The sequence below is a fragment of the Bacillus rossius genome, chromosome 5, assembly GCF_032445375.1.
Source record: "Bacillus rossius redtenbacheri isolate Brsri chromosome 5, Brsri_v3, whole genome shotgun sequence".
NCBI lineage: Eukaryota > Metazoa > Arthropoda > Insecta > Phasmatodea > Bacillidae > Bacillus > Bacillus rossius.
In genome coordinates this window covers 13,114,336-13,136,645 of record NC_086333.1, presented here as the reverse complement: position 1 = coordinate 13,136,645, position 22,310 = coordinate 13,114,336, and the positions used below count along the sequence as shown (strand labels likewise).

At 33.9% G+C, this 22,310-nt stretch overlaps 1 protein-coding gene across 3 annotated transcripts in view; it reads left to right on the top strand.

The window, feature by feature from the left end:
• Positions 1 to 22,310, top strand: part of LOC134531598 (5'-3' exoribonuclease 1) — a 373,786-nt gene that overhangs the window by 101,623 nt on the left and 249,853 nt on the right. For all 3 annotated transcript variants that reach the window (XM_063367328.1, XM_063367329.1, XM_063367330.1), the window contains exons 8-12: positions 2,252 to 2,412; positions 2,560 to 2,625; positions 6,516 to 6,643; positions 16,632 to 16,850; positions 20,256 to 20,403. In XM_063367328.1, the coding sequence (XP_063223398.1) occupies positions 2,252 to 2,412; positions 2,560 to 2,625; positions 6,516 to 6,643; positions 16,632 to 16,850; positions 20,256 to 20,403 (722 nt within the window). The remainder of the gene's footprint in view (positions 1 to 2,251; positions 2,413 to 2,559; positions 2,626 to 6,515; positions 6,644 to 16,631; positions 16,851 to 20,255; positions 20,404 to 22,310) is intronic.

Here is a 22,310-nt window from a genome sequence, read left to right as displayed (position 1 = left end):
TTAAAACTCCTGGAAAAAACCTGGAATTTGACTTTGCCAAAAGAGTGGTCACCCTGCCAGTGTGTCAGCCAGGTCTGTGTGCTCTTCCAGTGGCGGTGCCATAGAGAGGGGACTGGCAGTGTTAGTAATAACTACCCCGGCAATGCCCAGGGAAATTAATATGTTTTACATATTCTTTTTGTGTAATTATTTGGCATAGTTGAATTTTGAAATTTTCGTTCAGTTCCTATAAGTATAATTCCTTGGATTACAGAACAGAAACCTTTTACATTCAAAGACAATACTACTTTCTTCACAATGATATTGTTTGATTTTATTTTAGAAAAAAAAGTTATTTTATTTTATTTGCTGTCCAATTCATTACATTTCACAACTTATAAATAACTACTAGCAGTTGTGAAGACTAGTAAAATTTAAATTTCACATTATTGTATTAAATTTTTTGCAAAACTCAAGATTAAGTACAACTTTTGTTGAACAGTATTATTGATACAGGTTGTGTATTGAAATTACACCACCTATTTTAGTTTTGAATGTGCTGAAATATTTTTTTTGTATGCTTAGTCTATTGGCCACTATGGAACTTATAAATTTCTCAATATTGGAATTAAGCTTAGAAAATATGTCTAGTTGGTTAAATTTGTAAAAAAAAATGTTATCACTTCAAACTGTACAGGGTTTGTCCGGAAAGTAATAGGACTGATTTTCTTCTGCCGCGACTGTACTTCAGAGCGTGCGCGCACCGACTGGATTCGGTAGAGGGGGTTCCTAGCTAACGAACGAGCGGCTGGTCAGTTGTCTCCGAGCAGCTGGAGAGTCAGGACAGGCTTTTTCGCTCGACGTGTTTCTGTGAGTGGTGCAAGCCGAAAATGCAGTGTTCGTTAAAGCAGAGGTACGCGATTAAATTCTGTGTGAAACTCGGTAAATCTGCGACAGAGAGTTTGATATGATCAAGCAGGCTTACCCAGATGATGCTTTAGCAAGAAGTGGTGTGTTTTGGTGGCACAAGGCCTTTTGGGAGGGCCGGGAAGAGGTCGCCGATGAAGACCGTGCTGGAAGACCTTCGACTTCGACAAACCCCGACAATATGACTCGTGTGCGCAAAGTTTTGAACTCAGACTGTCGACTGAGTATTCGTTTAATTGCCCACATGTTAAATTTACCAAAATCTGTGGTTCATGACATTGTGACGCAGCATTTGAACATGCACAAGGTGTGCGCAGATGGTCCCAAAAGTGCTCACTGACGACTAGAAATTGCGGCGAGTGGAAGTGTGCCAAGAAAATTTGAACATGTGTGAAAGTGACCCCCAATTTTTGAATAACGTAATCACAGGTGACGAGTCATGGATCTAAGAGTATGATCCCGAGACAGAGGCAATCTTCCGAGTGGCACACGCCGGCGTCTCCTCGCCCAAAAAAGGGAAGAATGAGCAAATCCAAAATGAAAACGATGCTCATTGTCTTTTTTGACATCAAAGGCATCGTCCACCATGAATTTGTTCCTCCTGGACAAACCGTCAACGCTAAGTTTTACGTGGAAGTGCTCAAGAGACTCAAACGAAGTGTCAATCGGGTTCGACAAGACATCGCAGCCAACTGGAAGTTGCACCACGACAACGCCCCAGCTCACACCGCCTTTCTTGTGAACAGCTACCTGACCAAGGCCGGCATCCCAACGCTTCCGCAGCCGGCCTACAGCCCAGATGTGGCCCCCCGGAGTTCTATTTGTTTCCTCGCTTGAAAAGGCCGATGAAAGGCGAGCATTTAGAGACGACAGAGGGGATCCAAGCAGCTTGCACCGCGGCTCTCAAGGCTATTCCGGAGAATGCCTTCCGTGACGCCTTCAATGCTTGGAGATCGCAGTGGCAGCGCTGCTTCGACGCAGAAGGAGCCTACATTGAAAGTTTTTAAAGAATTGTAACGATTGGCTCAATAAATTTTTTTAAATCAACTCAGTCCTATTACTTTCCGAACAAACCCTGTAAGCACAAATATACTGAAATATTTATTTTAACTTGTGTTTCTCATGCATAAAATTGATAGTTACTTATGCTTTATTTTACATGGTTTGGATACTGGCAGAAACATTTAAAAGTTGAAATTAATGTTTGGGAACTTGGTGAAATTCTTTTAGTGGTTGCTTTGTAGAGAGACATATGCTTAAAGCCATCTCTTGCTACGTGTTTGAGACATGCAGTTGATAGTGCAGGGAATGTCAACGTAACACAATAGTTTTGCACATATTGCAGGTTACCTCAATGAAGGTGGGACTCTGAACCTGCAGGGGTTTGAGAAGTACATGGAGAAGTTGTCAGAGTACGATGTGGAGCAGTTTCAAGAGACTTTAGCAGACCTCAAATTTTTCGAAGGGAAAACTGGTCGTCGCCCAAATGAGACCAAACGCCACAGTGTGAGTTTATCATATGTTAATATTTTTAAATTTATGTAGCACATTTATGTATTACATTATAAATGTTGTTTGTTACTGCAACTGGTGAACAGGAGTTACCTTTTAATTTATAATATTTTTATTTATTTTTTTATTTTTAAATTTCAGTACAAACCAAATGGTCTTCATGACAAGCTGGAACTAGATGCTCTTATTGAGAACACAAACAACATGGTAAGTTCCTTAAATCTTACTTTCTTCTCCTTTTTTTAATAAACTCTAAATGACATTGTGTACTACATAAAAAAAATCATTTAGCTGTGAGATTTCTTTAACTTAGGACACATGTTCCTATTTTTAAAATTAAAGACTAATATAATGAGTATATAAGACTCAATAGCTAAAAACCAGAGCCCCTTTCAAAAATGACAAATAACAAAGCACTTTACAAAAATATTTCATCCATGATACACTGCTATGACATTACCGTGTTGAACTTATGTCTCTGTCTTTCTCACAGTCTGATTCCTATCTTGAGAACTGAAAATAATATTGTTCCCATGGTGCCAGGGCATCTTGCATGTAGGATCGCCAACAGAGGAGTACATTTACCAACATAACAAGAAATGTCTTGAAAAATATATATGATCATATAAGCAAACAAGCCAACTGGAGAAAAGTATGTTAAATTACCTTTAGGAGCTAATAGGCCTAGACTGCCTTGTGAGATGACTCGTGACGGTTCCCCACACGCAAACGCTCTGGACTGCAGGTTCCGCGGGCTCCCTCTGGCACAGTAGTTGGAAACATGGCAATATTTCCTCCTTATTTACTGCTCTCAAAATTTATTTCAAACATTACAGTTTTTTTTTACTACTATATGAAGCAGCTATGAACCTCATTCAAAACATTTAATTAGCCTAATTAATATCAGTGAATTTTTTGGTAAAACTTCTTTAGCCATTTTTCTTGTCATGTTAGTGTGAGAGGACTCGCTGCGACAGCTGTTCTGGGCGGCAACCCTATAGCGGCACACACACACCGTGACTCTTTTATGACATTACTAGCTGCAATACCCGGCGTTGCCCGAGCTGAACACAGGGTGAAGGGGACCTTTTTCGAAATCAGATGTAGTTAGTAATTGTCTTCTTAATTTGAATGTCAAGTGTGAAAATTAATTTATATCACTTTCAGATCCCGACAGACGTTATTCTGCCAGTCTATAGTTATTTACCTGGTCTGTATGTAATTTAGACTTTATAAAGCAGTATAGAAAAAAGCTGAAAAATAAGAGATTACTAATATTGAAATGATTCCATTATCTAGCTAATGCTCGGCCTGCATTGCAATGCCTCATTCACATTTGTTTTGTAATATGTTTGAAGTAGTTCCACATATACAAATCATCTATCCATCTCTCTATATATATTTATCTCCATCTACATCTATGTATCTCTCTATCTCTATTTATCTCTTTATATCTACATATATACTTCCCACTATCTCTATATCTTTTATATATAGCTCTATACATCTATAGGTATATCTTTATCTAACCCATTTCATTCTCTATACTTCGCTCTATCTCAACTTATCTCTCCGTCTCTATCTCACTCTATATATATATATTAATATCACTCTATCTCTGTCTCTCTTTTATATTTAAATAAATTAGGTCATGCGTGTGCACTTATACAACAAAAACAGACGAAGTACCGCTATATAAAATTAAATAAACACATTTTTGGACACGCTTCATGCTCCAACTATTGAAAAATATATATATACCGTCTCAGTAACCTTCATGGGCATGCGCATAACAAATCTCCAAAATTTCATCGCAATTGGATGAATGGTATAGGAACGCATACGGCACAAACAAACGAAAATTCAAGACATAACAAACGCATCAAACGATGGTGCGTTTAAAATTCAAGGCAACTCTATCTATTGACGAAGTTAAGAACAAAACTGTTATTAGCGCTTTTATTTTGCTAGCCGCCGCGAGCTCCACTAAGCGGGCTGGTCTCACCAAGGAGAAGGATATGAATTTGCCAGACCTTACTATGTGTATGATCGTGTGTCAGACACAGAGAAATGACACTCACTCACTATTTGTATGTCTATGACCTATGATTTTTTCTGTTATAAAATGAAATTATCACTTTTTCGCTCCCTTAGGGATGGAATTTAATATTAATATGGGGTCTATGTGTTAATCCAGGTTATAAGCTAGCTGTAGGCCAAATTTCATTCTAATCCATTCAGTAGTTTTTATGTGAAAGAGTAACAAACATCCTTCCATACTTAAAAACTTTCGCGTTTATAATATTAGTAGGATGTGGTGTGTGTTGCCACCCTATCTATTTGGGATTTGTCTTTCATATGATCCTTATTTTATTGACATTGTTTGGATTTGGGCTTTTACATTTCATTCATGCTAATTTATTAAGGTGCCGTTTGAGACAGTTTTAGTTGTATTTACATTTTTGCTTTGACATAATAGTTGCTGATTAGTCATATATGTGTGTTGTATTTATTATAATGAGAGTAACCCATATGGATCAATCAGAGAGATTCTGCTGATGGAAAATTATTAGGCCTGTGCGAATATTTGAATTTTCAGATACGAATACAAATAATAAACTATTCATATTCGATTCAACCTCGAATACTAACACTTCGAAATAACGAATATTCGTTTGCTCACGAATACTTGACATAGTATACCTAATGAGTTTGTCACATACTACCAACATTCACTAGTGAGATTAGTCATTTGTGTTATATAAATACCCTTTTTTGATGTTTAATGGTACTTCATAATCAAAAACATGAACAATAAATAAGCCATGTTTTGAATGTATAAAAAGTATTCAAAAATTTTTTTTCGCTACTGTCTCGCTAAACAGTAATGGAATAAATCACGTAAAGAATTCAAAGCACTGCATATTTGTCATTTCAAACTTGAAAACAATTTATTATTTTTATTCTTTAAGTCATGCACCAGAAGTGGGAATAAATAAAAAAAAATGCCAAATACCATAGACTACAACACAAAACACAGACACTCCATTTAGATGGGCTTTAAAAGAAGTAATCGTCATAGTTTCAACGGCGTATAAACTGATTGTATTAATAGATTAAACATCATATGACACAGAAGCAGCTTACTTGCTGTATGCATCTATGATGAAACAAACATTGCGACTCAAAAAACATAAATAATGGTTTAAGATGCAAGATAAATTTAGCAAAAATGGTTTACAATATTGCTGAACTAAAATACAATTTACCGGTCTGCCGTTAACAACAAAAACTCGTGAATAATTAGGGTTTAAATATGAAAATATGTGCTCATTCAATCACTAATTAGGGAATACAAAATTTAAAAAAATTCACTTTTTTCATAAAATAGTTTGCAATGGATTAATGGTATTTTGCAGTTCACGAAAATTTTCTGGATAAAAATTTAGGTGGAGTAGCAGGTTGTGAAAAATAAGGTGAATAGGAACTTAAACGAAAGGTTGGTTGTTTAGGTTAAAAAAGGAATTACATAATTTAAGGATTTTAACATACATTTCCATACAATTATTGTTGCTGTCTTAACATAACCAACCTTTCATTTCAGTAATATGTGTCTAATTTTCCAAAGTTGTTACGTGATGTGAAAAAATGTGGGATTCTATTTCTCATTCTTACTATTCAAATTTGATATTCATAATTGTGAATAATTTAAATTCATATTCGATTCAAACAAAAAAAACTGATATTTGTACAGGTTTACAAATTATACATGTTCACCAGTATACCAGATATTCATTTGATAACTACACTGACCATAACAATGTTTACAAAACAACATGCCAAAACATTGTGTACAAAATAATTCAACACAGAAGCCAATAAATTAATATAGACATTGATTTAGCTTGTAATTTAACAAATAATTTGTTACTTGCTAGTAAGGAGAAGTCAAACAATGTAACTATTTGCAGAAATGGGTTGTTGATTTGTATGTACGTATGTCTGTATAAATACTTAACATAAGTTTTTAGTGGGGTTAGTGTGGAATGAATTGTATGATTTATGTAAGAACTTTAATATATATGTTTTTTTAATAGTTTATTTCGAGTGACGAAGATGAAGAAAGTGAGGGAAGTGAATATGAACAGAAGAATTTTATGATGGAGTTCTCTGAACATAAGAAGTCATATTACATGAACAAACTGGAGTATGAAAGTGTTGATAGGTAAGGGTGTTACATGGTCAGAGCTGTGTTTGTTTTAGATGTGTTGTTCCATCATTTGGTCTCACTAAATTACCCACTCTCCCAACATATAAGTTTTTAGAATAAATTTGGCCTGTAATGACATTAAATTCGATGCCTTTATATACTGAGTCCAGCTGTCAACAAATAACAGTTCTACATCTTAACCTAATATTAAAACTGCTTGCTTCAGAAATCAATTTATTGTGGTTTTGTGCATTACAGTTAATTTACTTTGAATGCAGTAAAAGCATCCTCAGTGATAGTAATTTGAGGGGAAAATATCATGCTCCACTCTGCCATCTCACAGACTGTAAAAGCATTTTTTTTGGCTGAATTTTTATTGCATTGTCATACTCATTATAAAATTTTGATTGTGAGATTTTGTTTGAGTTTTAATTTTTATTATATAATTCTAGGTGACTTATGAGTTTGGTGGAGGGTGTATTTTAAATTATTTGTCTCAGAAATTAGAATATTAAGTCGGAGAAAGTCAAGGAAAGTTAGGGAAATTTTACTGAATATTTGTGTTCACATCTTGAAAGGTTAAAATACTATTTATCATTTGAAACTGACATTTATTGAATGTAATTAACATGTTAGGCATTTTACTGTAACAGTGGTACCTAGTTCTGAAACCGTGTTTATTTACATTTTTTACTCTCAATATGATACCATCTGGGAACTATAATTTGCTTTGTTTACTTGTTGTAAACACTTCTACTGAACCTTAAAATGTTTTGGTCTTGGTTTATTATTTATTTTGAGACGTTTGAGTTTTTTCAGTTGATATACATAACCCTGTGTTATGTATTGTTACGAGTGGGGGAAAACAGATTCGTTATGGATTGCCCAATTAATTTTTTGCAGTTTTATTTGCTACTAATATTTAAATTATTAATTAAATTCTGAAGGTATCCACGCGTGATGTCAGTACCCTAGGCCATCCTATTGAACTCCCTTCTTCAGTCTCTCTTGTTATCTAGTCGGAGCACCTTCTCCTGGGACGGTTTCATAGTTACCTCTATTTCAACCTCTCCCCCTTGCAGGGTTGGGTCACTAGAATATACAGCGTAGAATATGTATATTCTACTGTAGAATATGTAATGTAAAATATTGAATTTTCTACATATTGTACATGTATAATACTAATCTTTTTACAACCTGCTTTTAATGAGTGTCTTTGCATACATAAATTAACATGATATGATTGGTTGTCAAATTTACTTATAACTTTGTAATAATAAATTGAAAGTATTCATGAAGGAACAAACACACTATGTTTCATCTAGTGATACTTAACCGAAATCACATACTATATATACATATAGATAGATTACATTATGTATAGGGGTGTGCGGGAATAGGTTTTTGTACTGCGGGAAATTTTCGGGAAAAATAAATTATTCCCGCGGGAAACGGGACGGGATCGGGAAAATTAAAAAAAAAAGCAAATTTTTAATTCTAATATGAGAAGATTGCCATTTAAACATTTCTTGCAAAGTTAGTTGTTTTTTTGCTGCTATTTCTTTTGTCTGCTTCACTTGCCCTTTTTTCAGCAGCGACTTCATATTGTTTAGCATCCTCAAATTCTTTTTTTATAGAGGGATGTTTATTGAGATGTCTTAGTAATCCAGACGTGCTACCATACTCGCATCTCAAACATTTTCCACATGAGACACACTTTGCCAGGGATTTACTGTCTGTCAGACGTTCAAAATACTTCCAAACACATTTAAGGTTTACAAGTAACAAGAAGATTGGTTGCGACCTCCGTTATTTGTAGGCTTCTAGTTTGTTTTAATATACAGCTGCATCGAAAATAGGAACATATACTTTGTACAAGCCTTAATAACCAACGTAACGTCAGCCGACAAAGCCCGCCAAACTAAACAGTAAACAACTATTTTTTTTTTCTCCCAAAGCAAAATCATAGATGTTTAGATACTCGTGAGCAGTGGTGTAAAACTACGTGATTTCATATTTTTCAAAGTGCCAATACAGTTCTCTACATCGCCACTGCTATCAAGTAATGCGAACGGTTACGCTTCGTTATGTAACGCAAGTCTAGTATTTCTTATATCTTTGGCGAAAAGGTTGGATTGCGCATGTGTTTTGTTTGTGTCTAAGGACACACAGTGGTTTTAGGTTAAATATTTGATGGTGATGGCAATAACGTTATATAAGGGACTATTCACGTATCTTGCAAATTTGTACCCTTGAAGAAATATATTTATGAACGCATACAATATTTAAGGTACTCCATGTACGTTTTTTATATTCCAATTAGATATGTGTAAACAGTTATCATAATTCATTGCACACCACAGCTGTCGCTACGATCGGCATACGTTTAAAAGATGTTTTGCGTTTAAATAGTACGGAAACCCTTCAAAAATGTTCGAATCCATAAAAAATATTGTTGTAATAACAGGTTGAATCGATAGAAAACATTTTCACATGATTAGTAAACATTTGTAATAGAGTCATGCGAGTATAGGATTTTTAGGTCGAGTCGAGTTCGAGCGAGTATTCAAGAAATGTTTCGAGTTTGAGTTAAATTCGAGTCGAGTAGTAAAATCCATAAATATCCATTATTTATATATAACTGTCATGTTTAAAGACCAGCAAATATCAAGGCCCTATACAAATCTTGGGTGTGAGGATCCTCATTGCTGCATATATTTTCATGGTCTTTAATAATTTTGTTTCTTTTGAAAATGCAGAGTATTATTAAAATTTATTTGTTAACAAAAAAAAAGTATAAAGGCATGATTTGATTACCGACACCGAGCAAAATTTTATTCAAAACCATAGCATAAGTGCAAAAGTATTTGTCAACATTCTTACCAGTCACCACAGTAGAATCTCGTTATAAAGTACAACAATAAAGCCTCAACTTTTATACCTACTTAGTAATGAAAGTACTTTATTCTTAAGTTACCTTTAAAATGTAGTACAGTAAACTCTCGATTATCCGTGTTAATTGGGACCTTCCGATGCCCGGATAATTGAATGCCCATAAAAAAACCCGGATAATCCGTTTCACCACTTAAAAATTGTGTATTTACTGGCAAAAGAGGGTCTCTTCAGTAGAATTATATGAGTACAAGCAAAGGCTTTGTATACCGCGTCCCAGCTTATTGGACCGTAAACAATACTGGCACTGTGTTGCCGCCACCCTTCTCCTGTCCCCTTTATTGCTTCGGGAGGGAGAGCGGCGACAGTCCCAACTCAGCATCTCCCTCCACCCTTTTAACGACCTAAACCAAACATACAAAGCATTGTCAACATCTGCGTGGGTAGATGTTTTCATGCTTTTACGTTTAGAAGGCCCTGCCACACTGTCTGATCTACTAGCAAACTGCAAAAGTTTTTCTTCACTTTTATTAATGTCTCGCACGGTTTGGATTCCAATTTCATATTCCTTTGCTAATTTCGCGGCAGTTTCTCCTTTTTTTAACCTGTCCACAACTTCTAACTTCTCTGCTATTGTCAGCACTTTACGTTTCCTTTTACCAGACATCATTACAAAAACAAATGTGCCTGGGAGAACTGATGTTAATAACTGCGTGAAAAATGCCTCTTCCAGCCGTAAGGAGTGTGGAAAAGTAAAAGAGGTAGAGGGACCTTTTTTTTTTAGCGTGACGGGGTGCTGTGAAAAGAAAATTTAAAAGGGGGGGTGGGGGAGGGAGTTGAGCCGGAAGCAGCAGTCAGGCATTCCTTTTTGGTTTAAAGTGTGACAAATTGACGAGTGAAGGTGGCGGGGGAACGAGGGTCTGAAGGGTCAGGTAAAAGGCTTTCTGACAGCAGTAAAAAAAAAAAAAAAAAAAGTGCGGCGTAGCCACACCCGGTCTTTTTTTTTTTTACAACTTCATAAAAAAATCAAGCACGGATAACCCGAAAACCGGATAATCCAGGCCCGGATAATCGAGAGTTTACTGTACTTTTGAATTTTTGAAAATAAAGTAATAGGGGATCAAATGATACATTAGCTTGGAAGCAAATATTTGTAAAACAACAAGAATTCAAAAAAAATTACTGAACATAATACAGTAGCCTAAATTCTAGGCCTACATATACAAAATTTATATCTGTTGAACACAAAATGACATATGGTTTAAACTATTTTGCAGATATGTAAATTTATTGGGATAGAATTCCCTCGTTATATTCTAGGCAAAGTCTCTTGCGACCAACAGATAAAGATGACTGTTCATACAGTTTAATAATTTTTTCGCGATCTTTTATTATGGTAAATATGTAGTTGGGCGGTATTTGCGAAAAAAAAAAATGTTAAAAATACGAAAATACTTTTATTCTATGCTCTTTAACTTCCTCTTTTTATTAAACCCGGCGGAGATAAGAAATTCCAAATACTTTAGTAGATATCGCAGTTCTTATTTTGCAATACAAGACCTGTGTAATTAAAAGTATTATCGTATTTTTAACATTTTTTTTCAGAAATACCGCCCAACTACATATTTACCGGAATTTCTTATCTCCGCCAGGTTTAATGAAAAAAGGAAGTTAAAGAGCATAGAATAAAAGTACAGTAAGTCCTCGGTTTACGTCGGGGTTACGTTCCTGAAAACCGCGACGTAAATATAAACGACGCAAAATGAGCCATGTTTCATGCCACCGGCCGACCACGGCCCAAGGTCGGCCGGAAGCGCTGGCATACAGACGTGACAACGGGCAATTTTATCAGCAAATGACAACCGACAGCGTGGGAAACAAGTCCAACTAGTACTTCTCAGCTTTATAGAATGATTATTTAACCAGCTGCTTTATTACCTTTATTGATTGAAATATAAAACAGATATATAGTACATACTGTACGTAATATAACTAATCTCAACAGCCCTCTCGCCCGAATCGAAACGTCTCAAAACTTCCATTTTCGTGGCTAATGAAACATGTGTTCTGTTCTAATTTTTTGAAATTACGTTTGAAGATAAATTTAGTCGTTTGGAAGACATCTTATGAAGAAAAAATCATAAATTGCAGTGAGCTGATACTGTAGGCCTACTACAAACACATTTAATCACGATAAAGTTAACAACGGCACGTTTAAAACTCCGGCCAACTCAATGATATCATAGCGACTGAAGTGCCAAGGAGTTGGACGAAAAGGGGTGCTATGTCGTTGCGGGAAGTAGATAACACTTCTACGTGCGAGATACGTGGATGGCCGAGCGAGCGGGCTGGTAGTATTGCATCACCGCGCGGAGAGCAGCGGAGAGCAGGAAGCGTCCCTCAGATGTATGATAAGATAAGGCGGTGAACGTGTAGCTTACGCTACATAGCATAAATTATCTACCGAAGGAAACAAATAATTATAAACGAATTATATACGGTGTTTTGGTTAAAATAAAGATTTACGGTCATTGTAAACGACGTTATTGTGAATCGGGGACAACTTAAATTGAAACATGAGTACTCAAACATTAGCAACGTTAATCCGAAACAACGTAAATCGGTATGATGTAAATAGAGGACTTACTGTATATTCGTATTTTTAACATTTTTTTTTTTTCGGAAATACCGCCCAATTACATATTTACCCTTGTTTTAAAATTTCCACTTTTTACTTCAAAGTAAACTGCTTGCGTTTCTTTTTATCTATTTGGCCATCCATACTGATTAAAATATTCAATCAACAATATTGTTTGCCTCGTGCCAAGTCAAACGTAAACAAACCTCTCATCCATAGATAACCATAGCTCCGCACTAGTAGCGTGCGTCGCGAGCATGGCTGTGCCAGGCAACATTCCGACCTTCGTGGCAAAACAACTTTTACTAGCCAAACTTTGAGTTTTTGCTGTCGGTAGCATTATAGCTTGAACCTTTTTTGATTGAATTTCAGTCAAATGCACCGTTGCTACCATTTTTGCACCAGGGACTTTTCAGCCTTTTGCAAGGTATTGCATCCAGATTTGTAAATGTAATAAATGTAATTTTATACCCATATAGCCATACAAGGTAAGATATCTGTTTTGGTACACATTCAGTTGAGTTTTTAAGCTTGTGTTTGTATTTTTACAGAAAGCTTGGTTTTGCATTTTCTTTAAGGTGAAGCAATTTACAATGCACCATCATCTTAAATGCACCAACTTAAATATTGTATGTTAATGTACAGCGTACATAATATTTACATAATTTACGTCACAATAAGTTTATAGTTAGAGTTTATTTCTTTTTTTACTTGCTAGTTCTTATAGCCACTTCCTTAAATTTCAAGTTCTTGAATTTTTTGTGACACTGCTAAATATGGTGTTTTTGTCAGCACCCTGATTTGGGGAGGTAAAGTCATGTAGGTGCACTGTAAATTTAACATGTTTTGTTGTTTTTATGTCTGCCACATTGCGTTAGACTAACTTCTGGGAGGGAGCCGAGGTTGTCTGTTGTCGCTCTAGTTAAGAGGACAGTCTGTGTCACTTATAACATTTTTGAGCTCTGTTTATTGGCATACCTCCGCATGGGATGTGAGGAATGTCAGATCTGCTCAGATTAATTGCTTAATGAAGCAAACCCAAGCAGCCATTGCTGACTGACTACAGGGATATCATCGCCAGTAGCGGACCCAGGGGCAGAGTACCCGAACTTGGCATCCAACCCGCGAGGCCCGCGAGGAGTCCCAGGCCGCTGAATGCGGCCCCTAACCTCCTGTTTTGTGCCTATAAGTAATAAGTTTTGATGGGGATTGTGAAGTAACCTTCTTTGAAAATTCGCTGCAAAGCTTGGTGACTACAAATGGCCTGAGTTTAATTTAATTTAATTTAGAGGGAAATGAATTTATTTTTACGTTAAACTCGTGTGTTGTCCGGCCCTCCTTGGTTTTCGCGGGAGGGAGGGGGAGTGATTTAATATTTAGTTGAGCAGCTGGCCTTAACTGCTCAGGTTATCTTGTTGATACTTTGTTTTATTGTTGATTAGTTGGAGGGGGAGTAAGTCACATCTCAATTTCTTTCCTTTCTTCTCTCGTCTTTCTTTCTTACTTTTACATCTGAAGATTTTCATCGTCAGTAATAATAAACAGAAGCCACAACCACATTATTTGCCATGTGGGTATTTAAGCTCTATCCTAGGAAAAGAATGTTATGTATTTTCATTAAAATTTTACCATATTAATTAATTTTTAGTTTTATTTGTTCTACAGCCAGCATTAAAATGATTTTGTGATAGTGTATAAAAAAAATTAGAATGAACAAGTAGGGTGGTACTTTTACATCTCAAATTTTATTTTCTTCAACTAATAAAAATAACAGTGAAAATTTCATGGTTTTTGCTAATAATTATTATTTTAATGTGTTAATGGTTTTTACCTGTGGCAGCTTTTGTAATTTTAATTGTGACATTATGGTTTTATGTATTATTTAAACCAATGTTGTCTTTTCATAAAAAATTTCTGTAGATTTTCTCGTAGTTTATATAGTTACAAGAGCTTATAAATTATTTTCAGAAAAAAAAATTATCACAGAAGTCTTAAATGAATACTTTTTATTGCTTCTAATATAAACTTGTTCCTGCTTAACATTCAGTGGTTTATGGTTTTTTATTAGCTCTGATGCAACCAACAGCTGTATATTTATTAACACAGTAACACATGAAGAAATATCTTAGAAAAACCTTTAAAATCCTTTGAAAAAACCTTGAATCTGCTTATTCCAAAAGAGTGGCCACCGGTAATAAGAACCAAAATGAAATGTGAATAGGTGATAATTTTTTGAAGTTTTTCATCTTAATATTTTGAGAATTAATATAAGTCTATTAGAAAATAAGACTTTAATACTTCTCTTAAATTATCATTATTAAATGGCTTTACTAAAATCTTTGAAAAAATAATATTTAAACATATTAACTTCCCAATAAACAACAGATTAGCTCCTAATCAGCATGGCTTTAGAAATAGTATGACAACTTCTACTAATCTTCTCTCATTTATTAATCCTATATACAATAAAGTTACAACAAGGGGGCAGGTTGATGCATGTTATTTTGATCTGGCTAAAGCCTTTGATACTGTCAATCACTCCATTTTACTAGCTAAGCTTTCTAACTTCGGTCTCTGTAATAATTATATAACCTGGTTTACTAGTTACCTTAAAGATAGATCTTTCTTTGTTTCACTTAATAAAAAAACTTCTACTTTATATCATGCTACTTCTGGTGTGCCTCAAGGGGGTACTTTATCTCCCTTACTATTCAATATTTATATCAATGATATTTTTAAAGTTCTTCATCATACTACTGGTTTTCTGTTTGCTGACGATCTTAAAATATCCAGAGAAATTTCCTCCTTAAATGACTGTCTGCTTCTTCAATCTGATATTACTGAAATTGATAATTGGTGTAAAATGAATTTAGTTTCACTTAACAAAGATAAAACAAAAATTATTTCTTTCACAAGGAAAATTCATCCAGTTAAATATGATTATTTTCTTGACAACTCAAAAATTTCCAAATCTCTTAGTATAAAAGATCTTGGTGTTATTCTTGACTCCAAACTATTCTTTCATCAACATGTTAATTCTTTAGTATCCTTTTCCCGTAGAACCTTATATTTAATAAATTATATAACTTACTATGCATCTAATATTGAATCCATTCTTACTCTTTATTTGTCCTTAGTCAGAAGTAAACTCGAATATTGCTCAGTTATCTGGAACAGTATTAACACCACCGATAGTGACAAAATTGAATCCATACAAAATAAATTTTTCAAAATAATTAGTTCTAGACACCATCAATTACCCAAATTAGAATCTCTTTCAAATCGTCGCATCCATCTGGATGCCCTGTTTGTGTTTAAGTGCTATAGTTCAAAAATTAATTGCTTATACTTACTTGATAACTCTGGTATTCGAGTCCCGCAGTTCAAAAGCCGCCTTCGATCCCTATTATGTTCCTTACACAATAATAATGATTTAATTTACAGACTTATCTCAAATTTCAATAAATATGAAAATTTTATTAAAAACTTTAAACTTTAATTTTTATGATTACCCTAATATTTTGAGTAATTTTATAATCCTGCTTATTCTTCCCATTCTAGATCATTTAGTTAAGATTATCTCTGTTGCTGTTTTGTTTTGTTTTGTTTTGTTTGTTATTGTATCGTCTTTTATTATCCTGTGTATGTTGTATTTATTTCGCTTGTATGTGTCGTCTTTTATTATCCTGTTTATGTTGTATTTATTCGTTTGTATGTGTCGTGTTTTTATTACTTGTTCTGTGCACACCTCCAAAGCTTCGGCTGTTGGTGTGCATGTCACAAATTTAATAAATAAATAAATAAATAAATAATAAATAAATTTTAAGATGCAGATCATAATTACACATTAAAATATATATTTTTTTATATCCTTCATCAATTTTTGCACATTTGAAGTAATTAAGTATTGGAAAACCATAATGTAGGTTGGCAAAATTAATTTTAATGGAAATAAAAAGTATTTCATTTGGAAACTAGAGCTAGTGTGGTGATTTGGTTCTTTCCTGAAAAATATTTTACCTGTAAAATGTATTCACTACTGAATCTAGTTTTTTTTTATGCAGTGAAATAGGGTATTTGGGATTGACTACATGCAGAAAGAGATGAGTTTATTTGTTATGACTCTACCACACTTATAATAAAGCCAGCTAAGGCTTGAAAACAAGGCAGTCACAAGGGGTGAACTTGAGGAGTTTGCAGTGTTAGCATGTAAACATTTTCCAACCTCCTTTTGCCTGAGCAGGCTGTGATGCTGGAAGGTGAAGGGTGCTCACAAGATAACTATTACCTGTGCTGAAAACATATTCACTCATCACTTGTTGGGATTCTCGTGTTAAAGAGAATCTCAACAATATAATACCTGAACCCTTAGTATATTGGGCTGTAGTTTATAGAGCTTGCGAAATTTCAGATGATAATTATTATCTGAAGTGTGTTGATACCTTAACTAATGTAGTGTATTTCCACTTGCAGTGAGGTATTGAGGCTACAAGCAGAAGGTTTCATACGAGCTATACAGTGGAATTTGAACTATTATTATAATGGTGTGTGCTCATGGTCTTGGTTTTACCCTCACAACTATGCCCCATACATTTCTGACATTAAGAATTTCACGAATCTGAAGCTGGACTTTGAAATGGGCAAACCATTTCTTCCATTTGAGCAACTTCTTGCGGTTCTACCATCTGCCAGGTAAGAAAACTTACATTTTATTCTAATTTTAATTTATTATTTAGTATGTGTGTTGTTTCATAGTTAAAGTTAACTTGATACTGAGTTTATGTTGTTGATATGCTAAAGGTGTGTCGACATTATTTTAATGTTAAAATAAAACAACCTGGAAAAAACACAGTTTACTGTGGAACACGAGCTTACAAAAAAAACTTTGTGTTACATTTGGATACTGATGGTTTCAGTATCTTTATTTGGAATACATTGTCTCTGCAGCACACACACTATTATTTTCAAATACACACCAACAAATATGCAAAAATAATAATAGTTTCTACACAGGAATACCAAAACACACAACAAAGGCTTGCTTGAATATACCACTGACTGAATTTGTACACGTTTTTAGTAGAAAACTGTTTTATGCTGTAACCCATTAGCATTATTGTACACAACTTGTATGTGTATTGCGCTTTTTTCTATTTTCAATAAACCGGTATCCAAAGTGGTCTTGTAATGTAATTTTTAAACTGTTTAATGCTGTATTTTTGTGCTAAAATGTCTAACATTAATCAACAGGAGGAAGTGTCATTTTCATATACAGTGAATGGTTAGAAGAGATGTTAATGGGTAAAAAATTAAATAGCAAATAAAAAAGAATGACAGTGAAGTGGTTTGTGTAGTTTGCTATGTAACTATAAGCGTATCAAGTAATTGATCAGCAAGCTGGGTTTGTTCTACACTAGAATATCTGCTGAAGTTGCCCTTAAGTCAACTATAATATGTGTCTTTTTGGCCTTCTTGTTCGAACAATGTCTCTAATGAAGCTTCAGTTCAGAACAGTGGTAAGCTTCTTCGTAGTGTACAAGACAGAGCAGCGACTGCAGAACTTCAATGGTTCGTGAACGACATTGTTTTGTATTACCAATCAGCATCTTGAAGATGAATAGTTGATGTTTTCTAAGTATTGTTTGCAGTGGTGTATTTCTGCAGTGCTAATAATTTCAGGCATATTATTACAGTTGTGCTAAGTCCCTATTTGGTCCAGGATATTTTGGTTGGTGAAAGGTTTGGGAAGGGAGGTAGGTATGCAGGCTGACACACATTTTTTTAGTATTCTGCTAGTCACTGTGAAGCATTTGTCTGAAAATAAACAGCAGTTCATAAAACACCATCTTGTAACATTTCTAATTTATTCTGCTGTAGGTGAAATATTTGGTGATAAAAATAATTTCTGCTCTAGACAACAATGCACAACCTCATCAAAATGTGGTGTAGGCTGTGTTGAGATATGGCGGCAAGTTCTAAATGTGAATACTTTGTGTTATTGGGAATTTAAAAACTAGGCCGTGCAACGTCCGCCATCTTATCTTTCTTCCTCCGTCTGCAGAGTTTGGTCCATTCGGACCACTGAATGGCACATTGTTTGAATCTTCACAAGCTGTTCATTCTTCTTATTTTTATTCGACAATAAAAATTTGCCTTATGTCTTGATGTTGTAAGTTTTTCCACTATCTTCGTCATTTTTTCTCATAGTGGTTACATCGTAAACATTTTTTCAACATTTGACATATGATTTTAATAGTTTACTATTTTCTGCACAATAGGAATTTTAATTGATACAAATTTGTAAACCTGTGTGTCTAATATCTGCATATGAAAGTATATGAGTCACCGGAATCTAAATTTCGAGAAACTTACCTGTTACTCGTAGTGAACTGTAAATATATAAAAATAGTTCATGTCATCCTACCTATATAATTCACAACTTGAATATACTAACCTTGGTTTATTTACTATATCGTTTCAAAATCTACTTTTTTTTTGTTGCACTCCACTTTTCTAACTAGAATCCCGTTTTAGTAGATGTATTCACGTCAAAAATGCTTATGTAATGAAGTTACAGTTTTAATGTAAATAAAAAAAAGCAGCTTGTTTTGTTAGTGAAAAGTTAGTATTCATCTGCACGATATCCCTTGGTTATATTGGTACTTGGCAGCATTCACACACTTCATAATGCATTCACAGTGGCTTAGCTAAAAAACCTAAAAAACCTGGAGAATATACAGAAGATCTAGTATTTGCTGTTGACATTTTTGATGTATGGGCTTTGCAATGCAAGTATTATTCATAGTTTTAATATGACCTATTGATTCCTAAACATAACTATGTTAGGCATGTTCTATCGAGGTTGCTAACTTTGATTGAATTGTAGGATGCTATCACAAACTAGTTTTTAGTTGTGGAAAAGAAAAACCTAAGGAAGAGCAGCAGCTGCAAGAGAACAGGGAGTTTGTTAAAAAATCCAATGCAAAGGCCAGCATTATTTTTGTTTGTGCTAGTACCAGTATATTCACATGCTTCACTGGTGTATTATAGAAGGAAAAACTAATACATGTTCATTGAGATTAACTGGAAACTCTTGCCAAGACTTTGATAACAAGTTTGGAAGCCTAAGTCTATTCTGGATTTTGATCTTGAAGCCTGACTGCAGTAAAAGCTCATTAATTAAAACCCTGTTAATACAAAACTCTCATAATACAAAGTGTTTTCACAGTCCCTACAAATTACATAGGAGTTGTAGTGCTAGCTAATGTGCTTAATACAAAAGTTTGGTTATTATGTAATACAGTTTTCTTGTTCCAAGGGTAATAATAACATGTAGTAGAAGATGGTTAATGCAAATATGACAATAATGTAAAGAATCAATGTAAATTATAAACTAAAATAATACTGGGGAAAAATTCTTATAAATGGTATATTTTTAAAAGTATGGTATGTCGTTTTGTAGATAGTTTTTTAACATTTGCATTATAATTCTGTCTTAAATCCTTTTAAAAAGTATAGTACAGAAGAAAATATATTTTTAGCCACAGGTGTAGCCATCTATTATTGTGTATTAAAATACCAAAAAAAAAAAGTACATTTGGTGTTGTATAAAATTGTGCAAGTTTTCTTGGAAAATATTCTATTTTTTAAGTGTGTTATGCATGTACTAAAGAGAGAAATATTTTCAACTGTATTTCAGTTTAATTTAGATTTTATATAAAAATTCTGATAAATTGTGTAATAGTTTGTTAATACAAACCTTGTTATTTGCAAAGTAACAAGGTGTTGGTCCCTTCAGGTTTGTATGATTGAGGTTTGACCGTATTTACTTCCTGCCCACTTTAATCTTAAATTTGGAGATTTGAAGCTCTACCCAACATAAACCTAAGTGCAGATAACCTGCATTGAGCCCTTGGTTGCAAGCCTCAGTCGATTACACTTGCATTTGACAGTCAACTAAACCAATTTCTCCTGTTTGTAATATTACATTGGCCTTTACCTTTTAGAACATGTACAGAAAGTTATTGGAGTATACCAGAATTAATATTTTGCTTAGCTTTATTTTTGTACATATTTTAAAATAGTTTTTTCTTTCAGCAAGAATTTGCTTCCAGAGCCGTATCATCATTTAATGGTCGATTCAAATTCGCCCATAATTGAATATTATCCTAAAGAATTTAAAACAGACTTGAATGGAAAGAGACAGGAATGGGAAGCTGTTGTTCTCATACCTTTTATTGATGAGGTAGGTCAATAAAAATTAGTATATTTGCTAAGGTATCTAATTTGTTTCAGTCAATCAGGTATTTGTGTTTATTTTTCACATGTAACATTCAGTAACTAATAACATAGGTCATTTGATAGTGTTTTCTCATACCAAAAATTTTCAAGGAATATTTTGTTTATCATGTTGTATAAAATTTAATTGATAGTTTGTAGAACCCTCAAAACAACAAAATATCTTTAAAAAAAAAAAGTAAAAAATAAATAGGTTTATTAATTTGCAAATATGTATTTAAGGCATCGGGGAAATGCTAAGTTAACAAAATAACAATAATAAATCACTTGCAGGTGTCAATCCAAAAATCTAAGCCTAAGTTTTTAATGGGACACAACAGTCAAATGACATCTCTCAAGCATCGGCCTGCATTCAGGTTGGTGGCGTAGCATCCGCACCACGCACCTTGCTCAGTGCTTGGCCGTAGCTCTGATATATTACTTCTAAACCAAGTACTTATGTTGGTATGTATGAAACTATTATATTCTATTTATGAATTATAATGTTGACTAAATAGATATTACCTTTTATCAGAGTAAGTTAATTACTGGTTTGCAGACGTGGGCTTAGCTTTTTGGATTGACATCTACTTGACTATTTTGGTTTATTGTTTTGTTACATACTTATTCTGTTTTTTAAGTTCAGTAGTTTTAACACCCAATTTTGTTTACTTAGCGGTGCCCCGACTCTTTAACGATCAAAATTCATTTAAAAATTAACAAATATTTTATTTAATGGTTTTAGAGATTGCTTTGTTAAAAAAAAATTTTAAGTTTATATTTCAAGGTTTTTAAATATCATTTCAACTTAGACATGTGACGATCACACACTATCCCCACCTTAGTGGAGATAGTTACTTACCTAAGCACTTATTTATTGTTTTATTTACATTGAGTATTAAGATAGTTTGATTTTTATTTATAAAGTTGAGTTCCTGTGACCACTTTCCTATTCCTCTTTTTAAGTTCCTACGTCAAAGTTTTTCTACATTTTCCTTTTTGCCCAACTGTTGCTCTAAACTAGTTAGCATATTAAATATTTTTCCTGTTTGAAGATAAGATACTTTAGCAAAGACTAACGTTAATTTTTTTCTGTCCGTCCCCTGTTTGCAAAAAAATTTATTTAAATTACAAATTGCCTGAAGCAATTGACTTGAAACTTGCACATAGTTAGATTTCAACCCCAATATTGTGAAGTCTTTATTTTGTTGATATATCTTAACATTTACACATGGGAGGTTAATTAGTATGTTAGTAAGTTATTTATAGTGTGGCATAATCTTACTAATAGTAGAAAGAGTAAGAGCGAGCGTATTTGCTGGCAGTTTTTCCAGAGACACTTGTCACGTTTTTTTCATTATTTTTTTTTTTACTTCAAGTGCGCCATTATTATGTTCAGCTTGGCGGACTGTAAAATAGACTTCCATTTTGTAGGTTTATTTCTTTTTAGTGACTTACTGTATAAATAATATTTATGTAGAAAAAGGTATTCAAAGACCATTTTAATGATCAGTTGTGTTTTTATTTTTTGTGTTTGTAGTATAGGTTAATGTAAACAAAATTAATAAATGACTGCAAATACATCCAAACAAAAATGAAAATCATGAATAAAGTACGAGTTTATGTCAAATCAGCTAGCAAATTAAATACTTAATTATCTACATCAATAATAATGAAACGGTGGGAGAATGTGTCGCATGCTTAAGTACTTAAATTGTAAAAAATACCTTTTTAATCAATTCTGCATGAAATAATCACGTTTCCTATTGATATAAGTTTTACGAGCTTTTCAATTACGAAATGTTATATTCTAGGTTACTCCAGGTTTGTATAATGTTTTCTGATGTTTTATTTCCCTAAAGCAAACAGTGAACC